Source organism: Heterodontus francisci, chromosome 36 (assembly GCF_036365525.1).
Source record: "Heterodontus francisci isolate sHetFra1 chromosome 36, sHetFra1.hap1, whole genome shotgun sequence".
Classification (NCBI taxonomy): Eukaryota; Metazoa; Chordata; class Chondrichthyes; order Heterodontiformes; family Heterodontidae; genus Heterodontus; species Heterodontus francisci.
In genome coordinates, this window is record NC_090406.1 from 52,984,824 (window position 1) to 53,006,218 (window position 21,395).

Below are 21,395 nucleotides of genomic sequence, written 5' to 3' on the forward strand. Positions count from 1 at the left end.
GTATCCATTGTCTCTCGAGATAAGGAGGCCCAAAAGAAAGAAATGATAACATTCTATGAGCTTTCCTAATTACTTGCTGAACGTGCATACTAACCTTTTGCGATTCATGCACTAGGATACCCAGATCCTTCTGCAGCTGAGCTCTGCAATCTCTCACCATTTAGATAATACGATTTTTATTCTTCCTGCCAAAATGGACAATTTCACATTTTCCCATATTATACTCCATTTACCAGACCTTTTGCCCACTCACAACCTATCTATATCCCTTTGTAGCCCCCTTATGTCCTCTTCACAACTTACTTTTCTACCTATTTTTGAGTCATCAGCAAATTTAGCAACTATACCTCCGGTCCCTTAACCCAAGTGGTTTACGAAGAAGGGTCACTGACCCGAAACGTTAACTCTGCTTCTCTTTCCACAGATGCTGCCAGACCTGCTGAGTGAATCCAGCATTTCTTGTTTTTGTTTCAGATTTCCAGCATCCGCAGTATTTTGCTTTTAATTTGGTTTACATAAATTGTAGTCAAATACAGCCATTATTAGAAGCAAAGGTAATTAGACAATGGAGAAAGGCGATCGCAGAGGGCAGAGGTTAAACGTAGCAATGGATGCACGGATTCAGATCCACAGCAAAGGAGCACATGGAACCCCTCACAAAGTTCTAAATTATAGATAAATATTTTTTTAAAATCCTCAGCTCTGAAACTACTTCATTATTTTCACAAGTAAAACCTTCTGCTGGAGCCTGCAGCTTGAAAGAGCTGGAGTCAGAGCTTTGAAAATCGAAACGTCGCCTGACAACGCAGAGCGATCACTGACGTCACCACGCAGAGTCACAGCTCCTCCACACAAAGCTGACAGGGCCGTTACCATGAGGTAATTGTGCGAAAACTGCGCATACGCGGCAGATGTGCCGTAAAGTCATTGATTGGACACGAAACGCCTTCTAATCTAATTCGGACTTTCGATAGCAGTGTTTTTACCGAACATTATCCGCGATGAGGAATCTTCCTTATCCACACCACAGGACACCTACGCCCTGCGTAATGTTTGGCGCATGCCCAGTGCGAACTATTCGGAGTATGCGCAGTACGGAGTGTTATGAGTTGCATGTGGCCGGGAAGCGGTGGCGCGAGCGTTTCATAAACACCTTGTGTAGGTCGTAAACCTAGAGTGGAGAGGATGAAGGAATGAGTGCTAACATGGCAATTTGGTGCTGCTGGAGGCGAAGAGGCGCTGCTTTTTATACCTTTTCACAGCCTCCAGGAGCTGCTGAATGTTCAAAGGCTTTAATTGGGGAGCAGGTGGGTGATTGGTTGGTGAGATTAAGATATATACCTATAAACGGCGGGGGAGGAATTTAAGCCGATACTGGAGAGATCTAAGTATTGCACTAAATTTGTAGCTTAACAATTAAACTACTTAATATAACTACAAATAATCATTGAGTGACATTTCAAACTTGAAATCTAATCAGTTAAATAAAACACAATAGAGATGGCAGGGCATGTGATTTGTTGCAACTATAAGCATATGGGAGCTGGTGGACATCACTGTGATCCACTGCAATCACATCTGGAGTAAGTGTCTGCAGCTGGATGAATTTCGGCTCAGTTGATGAGTTGAACTCCAAACTTCAGACACTGCAATGCATCAGGGAGGGGGAAGTTAACTGGCCACTTTGTTCCAGGAGGCAGGCACGCTCCTTAGGCTAGGTACTTCAGACTTGGTCCATGGTCAGGGACAGGAGGGTGTGACTGAGTGAGGCTGGTCTGGGGATCCAGAAGTTAGCAATGGAGGAGCCTCAGCGCTTGCAATTGTTCAACAGGTTTGAGGTGTTTGCAGCTTGTGTGGACAAGAGCAGGGACTGCAGAGAGGATGAGCAAACTGACCACAGCACTGTGGCGTAGGGGGCCATTCAAGTTGGGGTAGTGAAAAGGAATGTGGTGGTAGGGGACCATATAGTTAGGGGATTAGGTACCATCCTTTGCAGCTGACAGCGTGAGTCCCGAAGGTTGTGTTGCTTTCCTGGTGCCAGGGTTAAGAAAATCTCCTCAAGGATGGAGAGGAACTTGAAGGAGGAGGGGAAGCATCCAGTTGTCGTGGTCTGTGTGGGTACCAATGACATAGGTAGGACTAAGAGGTTCTGCTTAGAGTATAAGCATCTAAAGGCTAAATTAAAAAGCAGAACCACAAAAGTAATCTCTGGATTACTACCTGAGCCATAAGCAAATTGGCGTAGGCTTATTAAGATCTGATTGTTGCATGTCTGGCTCAAAGATTGGCGGGGGAGAAATGGGTTTCGATTCATGGGGCACTGGCACCAGTACTGGGGAAAGAGGGAGTTGTTCTATTGGGACGGCTTTGACCTGAACCGTACTGGGACCAGTATCCTCGTGAATTGTATAACTAGGGCTATACAGAGGGCTTAATAGTTAACTTAATAGTTGGGGTGAGGGGAAATTTTAGAAAGTTAACAAAAAAGAAGGCAATATTGCAGGGTAGCAATATGGGTAATGATAACCAGTGTGTGACAGGAAAGGATAGAGTGTACAAGAGTAAGAGTGCACCAGCAAATACAGTCAGAGTAGGGAAAAATGGTAAAAAAAACAAAATTAAAGGCACTTTATCTGAATACACATAGCATTCGTAACGAGATGGATGAATTGATAGCACAAATAGAAATAAATGGGTATGATAGCCATTTCAGAGACGTGGTTGCAATGTGGCCAAGGCTGGGAGCTAAATATTCAAGGGTATTTGACATTTTGGAAGGGTAGAAAGAAAGGAAAAGGAAGTGGGGTAGCTCTGTTAATAAAGGATGAGATCAGTACTGTAGTGAGAAATGATCTTGACTCAGAAGATCAAGATGTAGAATCAGTTTGGGTGGAGATAAGAAATAGCAAAAGAAAAAAGTTAATGGTGAGAGTAGTTTATAGGCCCCCTAACAGTAGCTACAGTGTGGAACAGAATGCAAATCAAGAAATAATGGAGGCTTGAAGAAAAGGTACTGCAATAATCATTGGTGATTTTTAATCTTCATATAGATTGGACTAATCACATTGGCAAAAGTAGCCTGGAGGATGAATTCATAGTGTATTTGGATCAGTTTCTTAGAATAATGCATTCTGGAACCAACCTGGGAGCAGGCTATTTTCACAGAATCACAGAATAATACAGTGCAGAAGAGGCCCTTCGGCCCATCGAGTCTGCACCGATGCATTAAAGGCACCTGACCTGTCTACCTAATCCCATTTGCCAGCACTTGGCCCATAGCCTTGAATGTTATGACGTGCCAAGTGCTCATCCAGGTACTTTTTAAAGGATGTGAGGCAACCCGCCTCTACCACCCTCCCAGGCAGGGCATTCCAGACTATCACCACCCTCTAGGTAAAAAGGTTCTTCCTCAAATCCCCCTTAAACCTCCCGCCCCTCACCTTAAACTTGTGATCCCTCGTAACTGACCCTTCAACTAAGGGGAACAGCTGCTCCCTATCTACCCTGTCCATGCCCCTCAATCTTGTACACCTCGATCAGGTCACCCCTCAGTCTTCTCTGCTCCAGCGAAAACAACCCAAGCCTATCCAACCTCTTTTCATAGCTTAAATGTTCCATCCCAGGCAACATCCTGGTGAATTGCCTCTGCACCCCCTCCAATGCAATCACATCCTTCTTATAATGTGGCGACCAGAATTGCACACAGTACTCCAGCTGTGGCCTTACCAAAGTTCTGTACAACTCCAACATGACCTCCCTGCTTTTGTAACCTATGCCTCGATTGATAAAGGCAAGTGTCCCATATGCCTTTTTCACCACCCTATTAACCTGCCCTTCTGCCTTCAGAGATCTATGGACAAACACGCCAAGGTCCCTTTATTCCTCGGAACGTCCCAGTGTCAGGCCATTCATTGAATACTTCCGTGTCCCATTACTCCTTCCAAAGTGTATCACCTCACACTTTTCAGCGTTAAATTCCATCTGCCCATTTGACCATCCTGTCTATATCTTCCTGTAACCTAAGACACTGTACCTCACTGTTAACCACTCGGCCAATCTTTGTGTCATCCGCGAACTTACTGATCCTACCCCCCACATAGTCATCTATGTCATTTATATAAATGACAAACAATAGGGGACCCAGCACAGATCCCTGTGGTACGCCACTGGACACTGGCTTCCAGTCACTAAAACGGCCGTCTGTCATCACTCTCTGTCTCCTATAGCTAAGCCAATTTTGAATCCACCTTATCAAGTTACCTTCTTTCCCATGTGCATTTGCTTTCTTGATAAGTCTCCCATGTGGGACCTTGTCAAAGGCTTTGCTGAAATCCATGTAAACTACATCAACTGCACTATCCTCATCTACACACCTGGTCACATGCTCAAAAAATTCAATCAAATTTGTTAGGCGTGACCTCCCTTTGACAAAGCCATGCTGAATATTCCTAATCAAATTTTGCCTCTCCAATTGGAGATAGATTCTCTCCTTCAGAAATTTTCTCCAATAGTTTCCCTACCACCGACGTGGAACTCACTAGTCTGTAGTTCCTTGGCTTATCTCTACAACCTTTCTTAAATAGTGGGACCACATTAGCTATTCTCCAGTCCTCTGGCACCTCCCCCGTGGCCAGAGTGGAATTAAAAATTAGGGTCGAAGCCCCTGCAATCTCCACCATTGCCTCCCACAGCATCCTGGGACACAAATCATCCGGACCTGGAGATTTGTCCACTTTTAAGCCTTCCAAAACCTCAAATACCTTGTTACTCCCTCTGACAATTTGCTCAAGAACCTCACAGTCTCTCTCTCTCTGAGTTCCATATCTACATCCTCATTCTCTTGGGTGAAGACAGATGTGAAGTATTCGTTCAACACCCTACCAATGTCCTCTGGCTCCACCCACAAATTTCCCCCTTGGTCCCTAATGGGTCCTACTCTTTCCCTGGTTATCCTCTTCCCATTGATATACTTATAGAATATCTTGGGATTTTCCCTACTTTTACCAGCCAGAGCTGTCTCATATCCCCTCTTTGCTCTCCTAATTGCTTTCTTAAGTGCCATCCTACACTTTCTGTACTCCACTAATGCTTCCATTGATTTGCTCTCTTTGTATTTGCTAAAAGCCTCTCTTTTCCTTCTCATCGTACCCATACCTGGTAATGAATTACCTCATAGTAAAGGATCCTCTAGGCAAGAGTGATCATAACATGATAGAATTTCACATTCAGTTTGAGGGTTAGAAGTTTGGGTCTGAAACTAGTATCTCAGACCTAAAGGCAATTACAAAGGTATAAAGACAGAGTTTGCTAAAGTGGACTGAGAAAATAAGTCAAAAGGTAAGAGAGTAGAGAAGCAGTGGCAGACATTTAAGGGAATAGTCCATAACACTCAACAAGATATATTCCATTGAGAAAGAAAGACTCCATAAGAAGGATGTACCATCCTTGGCTGACTAAGGAAGTTAAGGATGGTATCAAGTTGAAAGAAAAGGCGTACAATACTGCAAAGATTAGTGGGAGGCTAGAAGATTGGGGAAACTTTCGAAAAAGGCAGAGGATGACAACAAAAAAGAGTGAAATTAGAGTTTGAGAATGAACTAACAAGAAATATAAAAACAGACAGTAAAAGCTTTTGAAAATATATAAAAAGGAAGAGCATAGCTAGTGTAGGTCCCTTAGAGGATGACACTGGGGAATCAATAATGGGGAAACAAGGAAATAACAGACTTTGAACAAGTATTTTGTATCTCTCATCACAGTAGAAGACACAAAAGCATCCCAAGAATAGCAGAAAATCAAGAGGCAAAAGTGAGGGAGGAACTTAAAAAATCTCTATCACTAGAGAAAAGTACGAGGAAAACTAATGGGATTAAAGGCTGACAAGTCCCCTGGACCTGATGGCTTGCATCCTAGGGTCTTTAAAAGAAAGTGGCTGCTGAGATGGTGGATGCATTGGTTGTAATATTCCAAAATTCCCTAGGTTCTGGACAGGTCCCAGTGGATTGGAAAACCATAAATGTAACACCTCTGTTTGAGAAATGGGGAGTGGGGGTAGGGCGACAGAAAGCAGTTAGCTTAACATCTGTCATTGGTAATTGATCCATTCTTAAGGAAGTAGTAGCAGGACATTTAGAAAATCATAATACAATCAGACAGAGTCAACATGGTTTTATGAAAGGGAAATCATGCTTGACAAATTTATTAGAGTTCTTTGAGGATGCAACCAGCAGGGTGGATAAAGGGGAACCAGTAGATGTTGTGCATTTACTGTTGGAGCTTATTCACACTAGAGGAGCCCAGTGCGCAGGCGCAGTGCTGGACTGTATCTGGAACATGTGCTTAGTCACTTTGATCAGAGCTCTGTGAGCGCTGGAGAGGCTTTAGCATTGGGTGAGAGCAGGGGAGGAATGGAGCCGGCGGGTGGGCGGGGAGGCTTCAGAAACACCTGGTGTAGGTCGCAATCCCCGAATAAGAATCTCCAGGTACTGCGTTTGCAGCTCCTGAGCTTTTTCTCAGGAACACGCCTAGGTTACAAGCCAGCAACTTAGTTGAGCGGGGAGCAGAGTGCATGTGCGGCCGTCTTGGTGACATCACAGTGGGCAGGGCTTCAGTGTCCCAGCGACCAGGAGAGAAAATCATTTACAGGTGCAATTTTCCCAGAGCCCGTTCACTGTTGCCAGGGTTGTTTTGCACAGGCACAGATGGTCTGTGAGCATAGTGATGTTTTCACGCAGCGGAAATTGCTTGCTGACATCATCCCACTCACTGGGTATTTCCTCAGTGATGCGAATTTTGAAACCTCTGACTCCAGGTTTTCTGAGATCTTTCCAGTTGCATGCTCCAGCAGGAGGTTTAACATTTGAAGGATGTGGGCATTGCTGGCAAGGTTAGCATTTATTGCCTGTCCCTAATTGCCCTCGAGACGGTGGTGGTGAGCTGCCTTCTGAAACCACTACAGTCCATCTGGTGTGGGTGCACCCACAGTGATGTTGGGAAGCAAGTTCCAGGATTTTGATCCAGTGACGGTGAAGGAGTGATGATACAGTTCCAAGTCAGAATGGTGTGTGGCTTGGAGGTGAACTTGCAGGTGGTGATGTTCACGTGCGTCTGCTGCCCTTGTTCTTCCACATGGAAGAGGTTGTGGATTTTGGAGATTCTTTCAAAGGAGGCGTGGTGAATTGCTGCAGTGCATCTTATAGATGGTACACACTGCTGCCACTGTGCGTCACTGGTGGAGGGTGTGCCTGTTTAAGGTGGTGGTCAGGATGCCGATCGAGCAGGCTACTTTGTCCTGGATGGTGTTGAGCTTCCTGAGTGTTCTTGGAGCCGCAATCATCCAGGCAAGTGGAGAGTATTCCATCACATTCCTGACTTGTGCCTTGTAGATGGCGGACAGATGTTGGGGAGTCAGGAGATGAGTTCCTCACCACAGAATTTCCAATCTCTGACCTGCTGCTGTAGCCACAGTATTTATGTGGCTGGTCCAGTTCAGTTTCTGTTGAATGGTAACCTCCAGGATGTTAATACCGTTGAATGTCAAAGGGAGATGGTTAGATTCTGTCTTGTTGGAGATCGTCATTGTCTGGCACTTGTGTGGCGTAAATGTTACTTGCCACTTGTCAGTCCAAACCTGAATGTTTTCCAGGTCTTGTTGTATATGGACAGGGACTGCTTCAGTATCTGAGGTGTTGCGAATGGTTCTGAACATCTTACAATCATCATCCTGGTTCTGAACATCTTACAATCATCATCAAACATCTCCACTTCTGAGCTTATGATGGGGGGAAGGTCATTGATGCAGCAGCTGAAGATGGTTGGTTCTAGGACACTACCCTGAGGAACTCCTGTAGTGATGTCTGGGACTGAGATGATTGACCTCCAACAACCACAACCATCTTCCTTTGTGCTAGGTATGACTCCAACCAGTGAAGAGTTTTCCCCTTGATTCCTATTGACTTCAGTTTGGCTAGGGCCCCTTGATATCTCACTTGGTCAAATGCTGCTTTGATATCCATGGCAATCACTCTCGCCTCACCTTTTGAGTTCAGTTCTTTTGTTCATGTTTGGACCATGGCTGTAATGAGGTCAGGAGCCGAGTGACCCTGGCAGAATCCAGACTGAGCATTGGTGAGCAGGTTATTGTTATTTTAAGTGGCGCTTGATAGCACTGTCAATGACCCCTTCCATCACTTTGCTGATGATCGAGAGTAGCCTGATGAGGCAGTAATTGGCCAGAATGGATTTGCCCTGCTTTTTGTGGATAGGACATACCTGGGCAATTTTCCATTGCCGGGTAGATGCCAGTGTTGTAGCTGTACTGGAACAGCTTGGCGAGGGGTGCAGCTAGTTCTGCAGTACATGTCTTCAGTACTACAGCTGGGCTGTTGTCAGAACCCAAAGGCTTTGCCTTCAGTAGTTTCTTAATATCACGCTGTGTTATCTGAGAGAGGTTCCAAGGCTCTAGGGCTGATGTACTTCCTTGCTGTGGATCTGAATCCATGTCCATCTGTTGCTATGTTTCACCTCTGCCCTCTCCGGTCGCCTCTCTGCCATTGTCTAACTTCCTCTCCCTCTAATAATGGCTGTATTTTAGCTGTATTTCTGTTACTTCAGCCAATCATGACTAAATGATGTTTTCATCGCTGCCCCTCCCCTGACCATGTGCTGCTGGATTACCAGCTTTATCTTCCCACAGTGTCTTTTATGGTCAGGAATTGTTTTTCTGTGCTATAGTCCATTTCTCTTCCAATTCTGAGCTTATATTAACCATCAAATTCTGCATCATTTTTATTCCCCATAATTCATTCTGTACACCCTGAAACGTTAACTCTGTTTCTCTCTCCACTGATGCTGCCTGACCTGCTGAATATTTCCAGCCTTTTCTCTTTTATTTCGTATTTCCAGCATCCGCAGTTTTTTGCTTTTGTTATATTGCAGGCTTTGCTGACAGAACCAAGTCTAGAAGCACATGAAGGCACTGGATACTGCAAAAGCTATGGGCCCTGACAATATTCCGGCAATAGTACTGAAGACCTATGCTCCAGAACTTTCCGCGCCCCTAGCCAAGCTGTTCCAGTACAGCTACAACACTGGCATCTACCCTGCAATGTGGAAAATTGCCCAGGTATGTCCTGTACACAAAAAACAGGACAAGTCCAACCCGGCCAATTACCGCCCCATCAGCCTACTCTCAATCATCAGTAAAGTGATAAACAAAGAACAAAGATAATTACAGCACAGGAACAGGCCCTTCGGCCCTCCAAGCCTGTGCCGATCCAGATCCTCTCTCTAAACATGTCGCCTATTTTCTAAGGTTCTGTATCTCTTTTCTTCCTGCCCATTCATGTATCTGTCTAGATACATCTTAAAAGACGCCATCGTGCCCGCATCTACCACCTCCGCTGGCAACGCGTTCCAGGCACCCGCCACCCTCTGCGTAAAGAACTTTCCACGCATATCCCCCCTAAACTTTTCCCCTTTCACTTTGAACTCGTGTCCTCTAGTAATTGAATCCCCCACTCTGGGAAAAAGCCTCTTGCTATCCACCCTGTCTATACCTCTCATGATTTTGTACACCTCAATCAGGTCCCCCCTCAACCTCCGTCTTTCTAATGAAAATAATCCTAATCTACTCAACCTCTCTTCATAGCTAGCGCCCTCCATACCAGGCAACATCCTGGTGAACCTCCTCTGCACCCTCTCCAAAGCATCCACATCCTTTTGGTAATGTGGCGACCAGAACTGTACGCAGTATTCCAAATGTGGCCGAACCAAAGTCCTATACAACTGTAACATGACCTGTCAACTCTTGTACTCAATACCCCGTCCGATGAAGGAAAGCATGCCGTATGCCTTCTTGACCACTCTATTTACCTGCGTTGCCACCTTCAGGGAACAGTGGACCTGAACACCCAAATCTCTCTGGACATCAATTTTCCCCAGGACTTTTCCATTTACTGTATAGTTCACTCTTGAATTGGATCTTCCAAAATGCATCACCTCGCATTTGCCCTGATTGAACTCCATCTGCCATTTCTCTGCCCAACTCTCCAATCTATCTATATTCTGCTGTATTCTCTGACAGTCCCCTTCACTATCTGCTACTCCACCAATCTTAGTGTCGTCTGCAAACTTGCTAATCAGTCCACCTATACTTTCCTCCAAATCATTAATGTATAATGATGGAAGGTGTCATCAACAGTGCCATCAAGCAGCACTTGCTTAGTAATAACCTGCTCAATGATGCTCAGTTTGGGTTCCGCCAGGGCCACTCAGCTCCTGACCTTATTACAGCCTTGGTTCAAACATGGACAAAACAGCTGAACTCGAGGTGAGGTGAGAGTGACTGCCCTTGACATCAAGGCAGCATTTGACCGAGTATGGCATCAAGGAGCCCTAGCAAAACTGAGGTCAATGGGAATCGGGGAAAACCCTCCGCTGGCTGGAGTCATACTTAGCGCAAAGGAAGATGGTTGTGGTTGTCAGAGGTCAATCATCTGAGCTCCAGGACATCACTGCAGGAGTTCCTCAGGGTAGTGTCCTAGGCCCAACCACCTGCAGCTGTTTCATCAATGACCTTCCTTCATCGCTGATGATTGCGCAATGTTCAGCACCATTCGTGACTCCTCAGATACTGAAACAGTCAGTGTAGAAATGCAGCAAGACCTGGACAATATCCAGGCTTGGGCTGATAAGTGGCAATTAACATTCGCACCATACAAGTGCCAGGCAATGAACATCTCCAACAAGAGAGAATCTGACCATCTCCCCTTGACATTCAACGGCATTACTATCACTGAATCCCCCACTATCAACATCCTAGGGGTTACCATTGAACTGAAACTGAACTGGAGTTGCCATATAAATACCGTGGCTACAAGAGCAGGTCAGAGGCTAGGAATCCTGAGGCGAGTAACTCACTTCCTGACTCCCCAAAGCCTGTCCACCATCCACAAGGCACAAGTCAGGACTGTGATGGAATACTGACCACTTGCCTGGATGGTTGCAGCTCCAACAACACTCAAGAAGCTTGACACATCCAGGACAAAGCAGCCCACTTGATTGGCACGCCATCCATCACCTTCAACATTCATTCACTCCACCACCGACGTACAGTGGCAACAGTGTGTACCATCTACAAGATGCAGTGCAGCAATGCACCAAGGCTCCTTAGACAGCACATTCCAAACCCGCGACCTCTACCAACTAGAAGGACAAGGGCAGCAAATGCATGGGAACACCACCACCTGCAAGTTCCCCTCCAAGTCACACACCGTCCTGACTTGGAACTATATCGCCGTTCTTTCACTGTCACTGGGTCAAAATCCTGGAACTCCCTTCCTAACAGCACTGTGGGTATACCTACCCCAAATGGACTGCAGCGGTTCAAGAAGGCAGCTCACCACCACCTTCTCAAGAGGAATTAGGGATGGGCAGTAAATGCTGGCCAGCGACACCCACATCCCATGAATGAATTAAAAAAAAAACAATATTGTGAAATGTTCGTCTCTGAAGTGTCGTCCATCTTTCTATGGGGCAGTGGCGCTTCATTTCGCTTGGCTTACTGGCGTTGGATGAGTTTTGCCCCTAAGAAAGATGGCGTCGATGACATCTGATGTTTCAGGCATGAACATAGCTGGTGCGTATACACCCTAACAGAAAATCCGGAGAGGAACCCCGTAGGCGGTCATCTGTCACCTTTGGCATGTTTCTGGCAGTTCCTGCAGCCAATACCGGTGCCACACGTCGTGCTCTGCACGCCTTTGGACCCCACCAGAAAGGCCGAGAGAGGGGTTTTGACGCTTGGGCAACTCACAACCCCCATACATTCGCCCAGGCATGCGCCATGGAGAGGTCACGCCATAGTCGCCTCACAGTAACAACACGGAAGGCAGCAGTTACGGGTTATAAGTCCAGCTCAATTGGTGTAGAGATTGGGCGCCACGGGTTGCCTTTGTCGGTGGGAGAGGTCATCGCACCTCACTGGACAGCTACCGCCCGCTTCAAACCGGGAAGCCCCCGGTCAATAAGGTTCTGTCCTGTCACAGTCCACCTGCTTCAATGGATGCTTGGAGCTTAAGGTCATTGCCCGAAAAGCGGACTGCAACACCGCACCAAACAGCACGATAAAAAAAGGAAAGAAGGTATCAGCCCTTCGTTTTGCAAGCTGGAATGTCAGAACTATGTGTCCTGGTCTGTCGGAAGACTTTACACAAATCCACGATTCTCGGAAGACCCCCATCATTAACAACGAGTTCAGTAGACTCAATGTGGACATTGCAGCACTTCAGGAGACACGCCTCCCTGTGAGCGGATCTCTAAGAGAGCAAGACTACACCTTCTACTGGCAGGGTAGGGATCCTGAAGAACCAAGACAGCATGGAGTGGACTTCGCCATCAGAAACCCTTTGCTCGGCATGATAGAGCCACCTTCAAATGGCTCAGAACTCATACTGTCCAACCGACTGCTCACCGCCTCTGGACCAGTACACCTACTCAGCATCTATGCTCCAACACTCTGCTCCCCACCTGAAGCTAAAGACCAGTTCTACGAGGAACTCCATAATACATTAGTAGCATCCCCAATACCGAACATCTGTTCCTGCTGGGGGACTTTAATGCCATGACTCATGGCCATCCTGCCTTGGGCGCTATGGCGTTGGAAGGATGAATGAGAATGGACAGAGACTGCTTGAGTTGTGTACCTATCATAACCTCTGCATCACCAACTCGTTCTTTCACACTAAACCCTGTCACCAGGTTTCTTGGAGGCACCCAAGATCACGTCGTTGGCACCAGCTGGACCTCATCGTCACAAGGCGAGCCTCTTTAAACAGCGTTCAAGCCACACGCAGCTTCCACAGTGCGGACCGTGACACCAACCACTCCCTGGTGTGCAGCAAGGTTAGCCTCAAACCAAAGAAGCTGCATCACTCCAAGCAGAAGGGCCACCCACGCATCAACACGAGCAGAATTTCTTATCCACAGCTGTTACAAAAATGTCTAAATTCACTTGAAAAAGCCCTTCAAAACACTCCCACAGGGGATGCAGAGACCAAGTGGGCCCACATCAGAGACGCCATCGATGAGTCAGCTATGAACACCTACGGCAAACGCGTGAAGCGGAATGCAGACTGGTTTCAATCTCACTTTGAAGAGCTGGAACCTGTCATAGCCGCTAAGCGCATTGCACTGTTGAACTACAAGAAAGCCCCCAGCGAGTTAACATCCGTAGCACTTAAAACAGCCAGAAGCGTTGCACAAAGAACAGCCAGGCGCTGCGCAAATGACTACTGGCAACACCTATGCAGTCATATTCAGCTGGCCTCAGACACCGGAAACATCAGAGGAATGTATGATGGCATTAAGAGAGCTTTTGGGCCAACCATCAAGAAGATCACCCCCCTCAAATCTAAATCAGGGGACACAATCACTGACCAACGCAAGCAAATGGACCGCTGGGTTGAGCACTACCTAGAACTGTACTCCAGGGAGAATGTTGTCACTGAGACCGCCCTCAATGCAGCCCAAACTCTGCCAGTCATGGATGAGCTGGACGTACAGCCAACAAAATCGGAACTCAGTAATGCCATTGATTCTCTAGCCAGCGGAAAAGCCCCTGGGAAGGACGGCATTACCCCTGAAATAATCAAGAGTGCTAAGCCTGCTATACTCTCAGCACTCTACGAACTGCTTTGCCTGTGCTGGGATGAGGGAGCAGTACCACAGGACATGCGCGATGCCAATATCATCACCCTCTATAAAAACAAAGGTAACCGCGGTGACTGCAACAACTACCGTGGAATCTCCCTGCTCAGCATAGTGGGGAAAGTCTTCACTTGAGTCGCTTTAAACAGGCTCCAGAGGCTGGCCGAGCGTGTCTACCCTGAGGCATAGTGTGGCTTTCGAGCAGAGAGATCGACCATTGACATGCTGTTCTCCCTTCATCAGCTACAGGAGAAATGCTGCGAACAACAGATGCCCCTCTACGTTGCTTTCATTGATCTCACCAAAGCCTTTGACCTCGTCAGCAGACGTGGTCTCTTCAGACTACTAGAAAAGATCGGATGTCCACCAAAGCTACTAAGTATCATCACCTCATTCCATGACAATATGAAAGGCACAATTCAGCATAGCGGCGCCTCATCAGACCCCTTTCCTATCCTGAGTGGCGTGAAACAGGGCTGTGTTCTCGCACCTACACTGTTTGGGATCATCTTCTCCCTGCTGCTCTCACATGCATTCAAGTCTTCAGAAGAAGGAATTTTCCTCCACGCAAGATCAGGTGGCAGGTTGTTCAACCTTGCCCATCTAAGAGCGAAGACCAAAGTACGGAAAGTCCTCATCAGGGAACTTCTCTTTGCTGACGATGCTGCATTAACATCTCACACTGAAGAGTGTCTGCAGAATCTCATTGACAGGTTTGCGGCTGCTGCAACGAATTTGGCCTAACCATTAGCCTCAAGAAAACGAACATCATGGGACAGGACGTCAGAAATGCTCCATCCATCAATATTGGTGACCGCGCTCTGGAAGTGGTTCAAGAGTTCACCTACCTAGGCTCAACTATCACCAGTAACTTGTCTCTCGATGCAGAAATCAACAAGCACATGGGAAAGGCTTCCACTGCTATGTCCAGACTGGCCAAGAGGGTGTGGGAAAATGGCGCACTGACACGAACACAAAAGTCCGAGTGTATCAAGCCTGTGTCCTCAGTACCTTGCTCTATGGCAGCGAGGCCTGGACAACGTATGTCAGCCAAGAGCGACGTTTCAATTCATTCCATCTTCGCTGCCTCCGGAGAATCCTTGGCATCAGGTGGCAGGACTGTATCTCCAACACAGAAGTCCTCGAGGTGGCCAACATCCCCAGCTTATACACCCTACTGAGTCAGCGGCGCTTGAGATGGCTTGGCCATGTGAGCCGCATGGAAGATGGCAGGCTCCCCAAGGATGCATTGTACAACGAGCTCGCCACTGGTATCAGACCCACCGGCCGTCCATGTATCCGCTTTAAAGATGTCTGCAAACGCGACATGAAGTCCTGTGACATTGATCAGAAGTCGTGGGAGTCAGTTGCTAGCGATCGCCAGAGCTGGCGGGCAGCCATAAAGGCGGGGTTAAGTTTGGCGAGTCAAAGAGACTTAGCAGTTGGCAGGAAAGAAAGACAAGCGCAAGGGGAGAGCCAACTGTTTAACAGCCCCGACAAACAATTTTATCTGCAGCACCTGTGGAAGAGTCTGTCACTCTAGTATTGGCCTTTATAGCCACTCCAGGCACTGCTCCACAAACCACTGACCACCTCCAGGCGCTTACCCATTGTCTCCCGAGTCAAGGAGGCCAAAGAAGAAGATGCGTGACCTGCCTAAGCAGTGAGTATCAGAGGATTTTTTTCCGCATGGAGAAGGTTGGGTAGGGAACGGTTAATGGTCGCCTGCATTGCCATGGCTGCGGGGTTGGCGTTGGTACTGCGCGCCCCGGCACAGGTGGGCCTTCGAGCTGGAGCTGAGCGGCCAGGAGCAAGGCTCTGGAGAGAGCCGGCAGGCTCGGTGCTGGCCTGTCTCCAGGGGAGGCCACTCAAAATGCTGAAACACTATTTTAATGTCATTGCCTTTGAGGGGGAGGCAATGGGTGCGAGAAAACCTGTAGATAATTGCTGTAAAAAGGCAGCAAGGTAACAGCTTAAGACAGAGTGTGTGCTGGGAATTTGCTCCATGTGGGAATTCGGTCAGTGTCGGAATTCAGTGCAGTGATGGAGGATGTGCTGCTCTGACCTTTTACAAAAAAGAGAAAGGGAGCAAAACTAGAGAACTGAAGCCCGGAAGCATTAATTAGGTGAGCAGGCAGGTGAGTAGTTGGTGAGTTTTAAGTTGTTTATTTTTCTTTCTAAATGGGGGCAGTATTTAACTGGTTTTGGAGATATAAGTATTGCAGTAAATTTATGTCTAGAGTGGCAGATTAGAGAAGAGTGGGCTGGTGAGAGAGCAGAGACAGAGCGGGCCGATGGGGGAGCAAAGTCAGAGCGGTGGATAGTTTGTGGGTTCAGAGCTGACCGACAGTGTTCTAAAGAAAAGCAAATGTGATGTCACTGGGAAGCAGGTAAATGATTGGTGAGTATATTTTTATTTTTTTTTTACTTTTCTCTGTCCCCTCTCAACCCAGGTATTTATCAGTCGTAGCAAGGTTAATTATCTAATAGATAGTGAAATGGCAGGGCTGCTCAGACATCTGGAGTGCACATCCTGTGCTATGTGGGAATTCCAGGATGCTACCCATGTCCTGGATAACCATATGTGCAGTAAGTGTCATTAGTTGCAGCAGTTAGAGCTCTGGGTTTTGGAATTTGATCAACAGCTGGCATCACTGAGGCGCTTCTGTGAGGTTGGGAGCTTTATGGATACCATGTTTATAGATGTGGTCACCCCGCAGTTTAAGAGTATACGGGGGAGAGAGAATGGGTGAATGCCAGACAGTGAAGAACAAACAGACAGGTAGTGCAGGAGGCCCCTGAGTGCGTCTCACTCTCCAACTGATTTTCAGTTCTGAATACTGGGGAAAGTGATCGTTCATCTGGGGAGTGCAGCCAGAGCCAAGTCCATGGTACCAGAGGTGGCTCAGCTAGATGAAAGAGCAATAGTGATAGGGGATTCGATAGTTGAGGGAATAGACAGGCATTTCTGTGCCTGCAGGATGGTGTGTTGCTTCCCTGGTGCCAGGTTCGAGGATCTCACTGAACGGCTGCAGGGAGGAGAGTGAACAACTAGTGGCTGTGGTCCACATTAGTACCAACAACATAGAGGTAGAAAGGGGGATGTAGTCCTGCAGTCAGAGTTTAGGGAGCTAGGTAAGAAATTAGCAAGCAGGACCGCACAAGTAATAATCTCCGGATTACTCCCAGTACCACGCGCAAGTGAGTATCGAAATAGGAGAATAGTGCAGATGAATGTGTGGCTGAAAAGATGGTGCAGGAGGGAAGGCTTTAGGTTAGTGGAACACTGAGACCAGTTCTGAAGAAGATGGGACTTGTACAGGCCAGATGGGTTGCACCTGAGCAGAGCTGGGGCAAATTTCTTTGTGGGGCAATTTGCTAGTGCTATTGGGGAGGTTTTAAATTAACTTGGAAACCAGGAGATAATGGAAGAGAGGAACACCAAGGTGCACAGAAAATTGGGAGAGACAGATTGTGCTAGAGTAGGAAATAGTAAAGTATTAGGTGGAGTCAGGGTAAGAGGAAAAGTAATAAAGTCTAAATTGGGTTTACTGTGCATGTATGTGAACGTGCAAAGTGTGGCAAATAAGGTCGGTGAGCTGCAGGCCAGATAGTCATGTGGAAGTATGATGTTGTGGCAATAATGGAGACCTGGCTCAAAGAAGGGCAGGACTGGGTACTAAATATTCCTGGATACAAGATGTTCAGGAAAGATAGGAAAGGAAGGAAATGGGGAGGGGTGACAGTATTGAAAAATGACAACATTGCAGTGCTGGAGAGAGAGGATTTCCCAGAGGGGTCAAGGACAGAATCTATTTGGCTAGAGTGGAGAAACAAAAAATGTGCAATTGCATTGCTTGGTGTAGAGGCCACCAACTAGTGGGAATGATGTAAAGGGTCAAATTTGCAAGGAAATCACAGAGAGGTGCAGGAATTATAGAGTAGTTGTTATAGGGGACTTTAATTATCCGAATATAGACTGGGATAGCAGTAGTGTAAAGGGCAGAGATGGGCATGAGTTCCTATAGTGTGTGCAGGAGAATTTTCGACAGCCGTATGTTTCCGGTCCAATGAGAAAGGAGGCACTGCTAGACCTGGTTCTTGGGAATGAGGTGGGCCAAGTGAATCAAGTATCAGTAGTGGAACAATTAGGGGACAGTAATCATTCTATCATAAGCTGTAGGTTGGTTATGCAAATGGACAAGGAACAATCCAAAGTAAGAATAGTTAACGGGGGGGGGGAAAGTCAACTTCAATGGGGTAAGAATGGATCTGGCCCAGATAAATTGGAATCGGAGGTTGGCAGGCAAAACGGTAACTGAACAATGGGCTATCTTTAAAGAAGGGAGAGTTTGGGGACAGTCAAGGTATATTTCCACGAAGAGGGAAGGTAGGGAAAACAAATCCTGAGTTCCCTGGATGATGAAAGAAATAGAGATTAAGATGAAGAAAAAAAGTGTGCTTTTGACACGTCAGGTGGATACAACCGAGAACCAGGCTGAATATAGAAGGTTTAGAGGGGAAGTGAAAAAGCAAATAAGAAGCAAAGGGAGGGTGAAAAAGAGACTGACAACTAATATAAAAGGGAATCTAAAAGTCTTCTATAGGCATATAAACAGTAAAAGGGTGGTAAAAGGAGAACTTGGGGTGATTAGGGGCCAAAAAAGGGATTTGCACATGGAGGCATAGCTGAGGTATTAAATGAATGCTTTACATCTCTCTTTACCATAAAAACCGCTGAGGGTGGGAGAACAAATAAAAGAGAAAAGAACAAAAACACAGGTGCGGTGCCAGACTGTATCTGGAACACGCGCAGTGTCACTTAGAACAGAGCTGTGCGAGTGCTGGAGATGCTTTTGCTGCAGGTGAGAGTCGGTGGGGTGCAGGGGAGGAATGGAGCCAGCGGGTGGGCGGGGAGGTTTCAGAAACAACTGGTGTAGGCTGCAAGCCCCGAGTAAGAACCTCCAGGTTGTGTTTTTGTAACTCCAGCGAAGGCCCAGTTTAATGGCCGCCATCTTAGTTGAGCGGGGAGTAGAGCGCGTGTGCGCCCATCTTGGTGACAACACAGAGAGTGGGCGGTGCTTCAGGGTCCCCAGTGACCAAGGGAGAAAATCATTGACTTATTGATTTTATTGTCACTTTGCACACGGCCTGGAGAACTAAACCCAGTCAGAGTGGTGGTGGGGGGGGGGGCGGGGGAGAGAGAAAATTGGCAGTGGGGGAAAGAAATGGGTTTGAGTTTGATGATGCGATGGGTTTGGATTTCAGCCCAGGGAGGAGGGAGAGTGTATGGAATGGGATTTACAGCTTTGGAGGAAAAAAAATGTTCCGTAGAAACTAGAATTGTCTGTTCTGAGTTTCTATCCTGCACTGACAGTGATGACTTTTGTAAACTCCATTTACAGGGTATTAGAAGGGAATAGTTTGCAGTCAAGAAACTCAAACCAAACATCACGTGAAGATCTGACAGAGTCACCCGATTCATCAGCACCTGAATATCAGCGCCCTTTTAATGTGGAAGGAGAAATGTTTGTCTGGTCTTTCTGTGCAAAAGATTTCAAACATCAGTGTGACTGGAAAAACACTGAGACACACACACCCGAGGAAGTGTGTTCAAGTGCACTGACTTTGGAAACATCTTTAACCAGTTACACAGCCTGAAAAAACATTGCACCATTCACAGTGGGAAGACACTGTACACATTTACCTGCTCTGTGTGTGGATGAGTCTTCAACTGATCATCCAACCTGGAGAGACACAAGGACACCCGCACCACGGAGCAACCATGGAAATGAGGGGATTGTGGAAAGGGATTCAGTTGCCCATCCAAGCTGGAAACTCATCGGCGCAGTCACACTGGTGAGAGGCCATTTACCTGCTCTATGTGTGAGAAGGGATTCATTAATTCATCCCTCTTGCTGAGACATCAGCGCATTCACACTGGGGAGAGGCCGTTCAAATGCTCTGTTTGCGAGAAGGGATTCACTCAGTTATCCCACCTGCTGAGACACCAGTACATTCACACTGAGGAGAGGCCATTCAACTGCTTCGTTTGTGGGAAGGGATCCACAGTGTCATCACACCTGCTGACACACCAGCAACTTCACACTGGGGGGATGCCATTCACCTGCTCCGTGTGTGGGAAAGGATTTGTTCAGTCATCCCATCTGCTGTCGCACTAGTGAGTTCACACTGGGGAGAGGCCATTCAGCTGCTCCATCTGTGGGAAGGGATTCACTCAGTCTTCCACCCTGCTGAGCCACCAGTGAGTTCACAAGTGACTGCAGGGGTTGGATTCTGCAGTTATTGCTGCTGTTAATTACATCCAGTACTGAACCTTCCTTTCTATTGCTGGGAAGATCCTGGCTAGAATACCTCTGAACAGGCTTGTGCCTACCATTGCAGAAGAAAACCTCCCAGAGAGCCAGTGTGGTTTCAGAGCAAACAAAGGCACCACAGACATGGTATTTGCACTCCAGTACAAGAAAAGTGTCGTGAGCAAAACGAAGGCCTGTACATCACTTTCATAGACCTCACCAAGGCATTCAACACTGAGCAGAGATGGATTTTGGAAAATCCTTGAAAAACAAGGATGCCCATTCAGGTTCCTGGCCATGGTGAAGCAGTTTTGTGAAAATCAGTACGGACAAGTAAAGCAAAACAGCAGCCTCTCAAGTCCCTTCCGTATCTCCAATGGGGTGAAGCAGGGATGTGTGCTGGCCTCGACCCTATTCACCATCTTTATCAGCATGATGCTGCAGCAGGCAAAGGAAGACCTTAAGGAGGGAGTTTATGTACGCTTCCGGACCGAGGGAGGCCTTTTCAACCTTAGGCGTCTTCAGGCTCGCACAAAGACACAAGAAAAGCTCATCCATGAACTTCTTTTCGCCGATGACTATACTCTCCTGGCCCACTGTCAGTCAGACCTGCAACATATAACAACACATTTTTCCGAAGCGACACAACTCTTTGGACTAAAAATCAGTTTAAAGAAAACTGAAGTCCTGCATGAGTCTGCACCCCAAGAAGAATATAGACCACCAAGCATTGTCATCGAGGGAACCGAGCTGAATCCTGTCAAGCAATTTACTTTTTTGGGGAGCATCATCTCGTTTGATGCCACCATAGACAAGGAGGTGGACAAAAGGCTCTCAAAAGCAAACAGTATATTCGGCAGACTCTACAAATGTGTGTGAAGCAACCACAGCCTCAGAGCACAGACCAAACTCGAGTGTACAAAGCCATAGTCCTCACCACCCTTCTCTATGGTGCAGAGTCATGGGTCCTATACCGCCGTCATGTACACCTTCTAGAGCGCTTCCATTAGTGCTGCCTCTGCAGCATCCTCAAGATCCGCTGGCAGGACCGCATCACAAACATTGAAGTCCTGGAAACAGCCAAAATCACCAGCATTCTCCTGCAAAGCCAACTGCGTTGGGCGGGTCATGTTGCCTGGATGGACGACAGTCACCTGTTGTATGGAGAGCTGATCACTGGTAAAAGGAACTGACAGGCCCCAAGCGAACATTTCAAGGACTCCCTGATGAAGTCCCTCTCCGTATGCCACATCGACCATCACCAGTGGGAAGCGCAGGCCATAGATGGTGATGCCTGGAGATGCTACCTCAGGAGGGCTACAGACATCTTTGAGACTGAGCGAAGAACCAGCATGAAAGAGAAAAGGAGGA

The 21,395-nt window shown here is 47.1% G+C and overlaps 1 protein-coding gene across 1 annotated transcript; it reads left to right on the top strand.

The window, feature by feature from the left end:
- Window positions 1-833: 833 nt before the first annotated feature.
- LOC137351835 (zinc finger protein 22-like) lies at window positions 834-19,974 on the top strand. Its single transcript, XM_068016737.1, has 2 exons — window positions 834-1,307; window positions 19,113-19,974. Exon 2 carries the CDS (start codon window positions 19,590-19,592, stop codon window positions 19,887-19,889), a length of 300 nt encoding a protein of 99 aa, XP_067872838.1. The 5' UTR covers window positions 834-1,307; window positions 19,113-19,589; the 3' UTR covers window positions 19,890-19,974.
- Window positions 19,975-21,395: the final 1,421 nt, after the last annotated feature.

Coding starts and splice junctions, on each gene's coding strand:
- LOC137351835 (XM_068016737.1), top strand. CDS start 19,590: ATGTGTGAGAAGGGATTCATTAATTCATCCCTCTTGCTGAGACATCAG.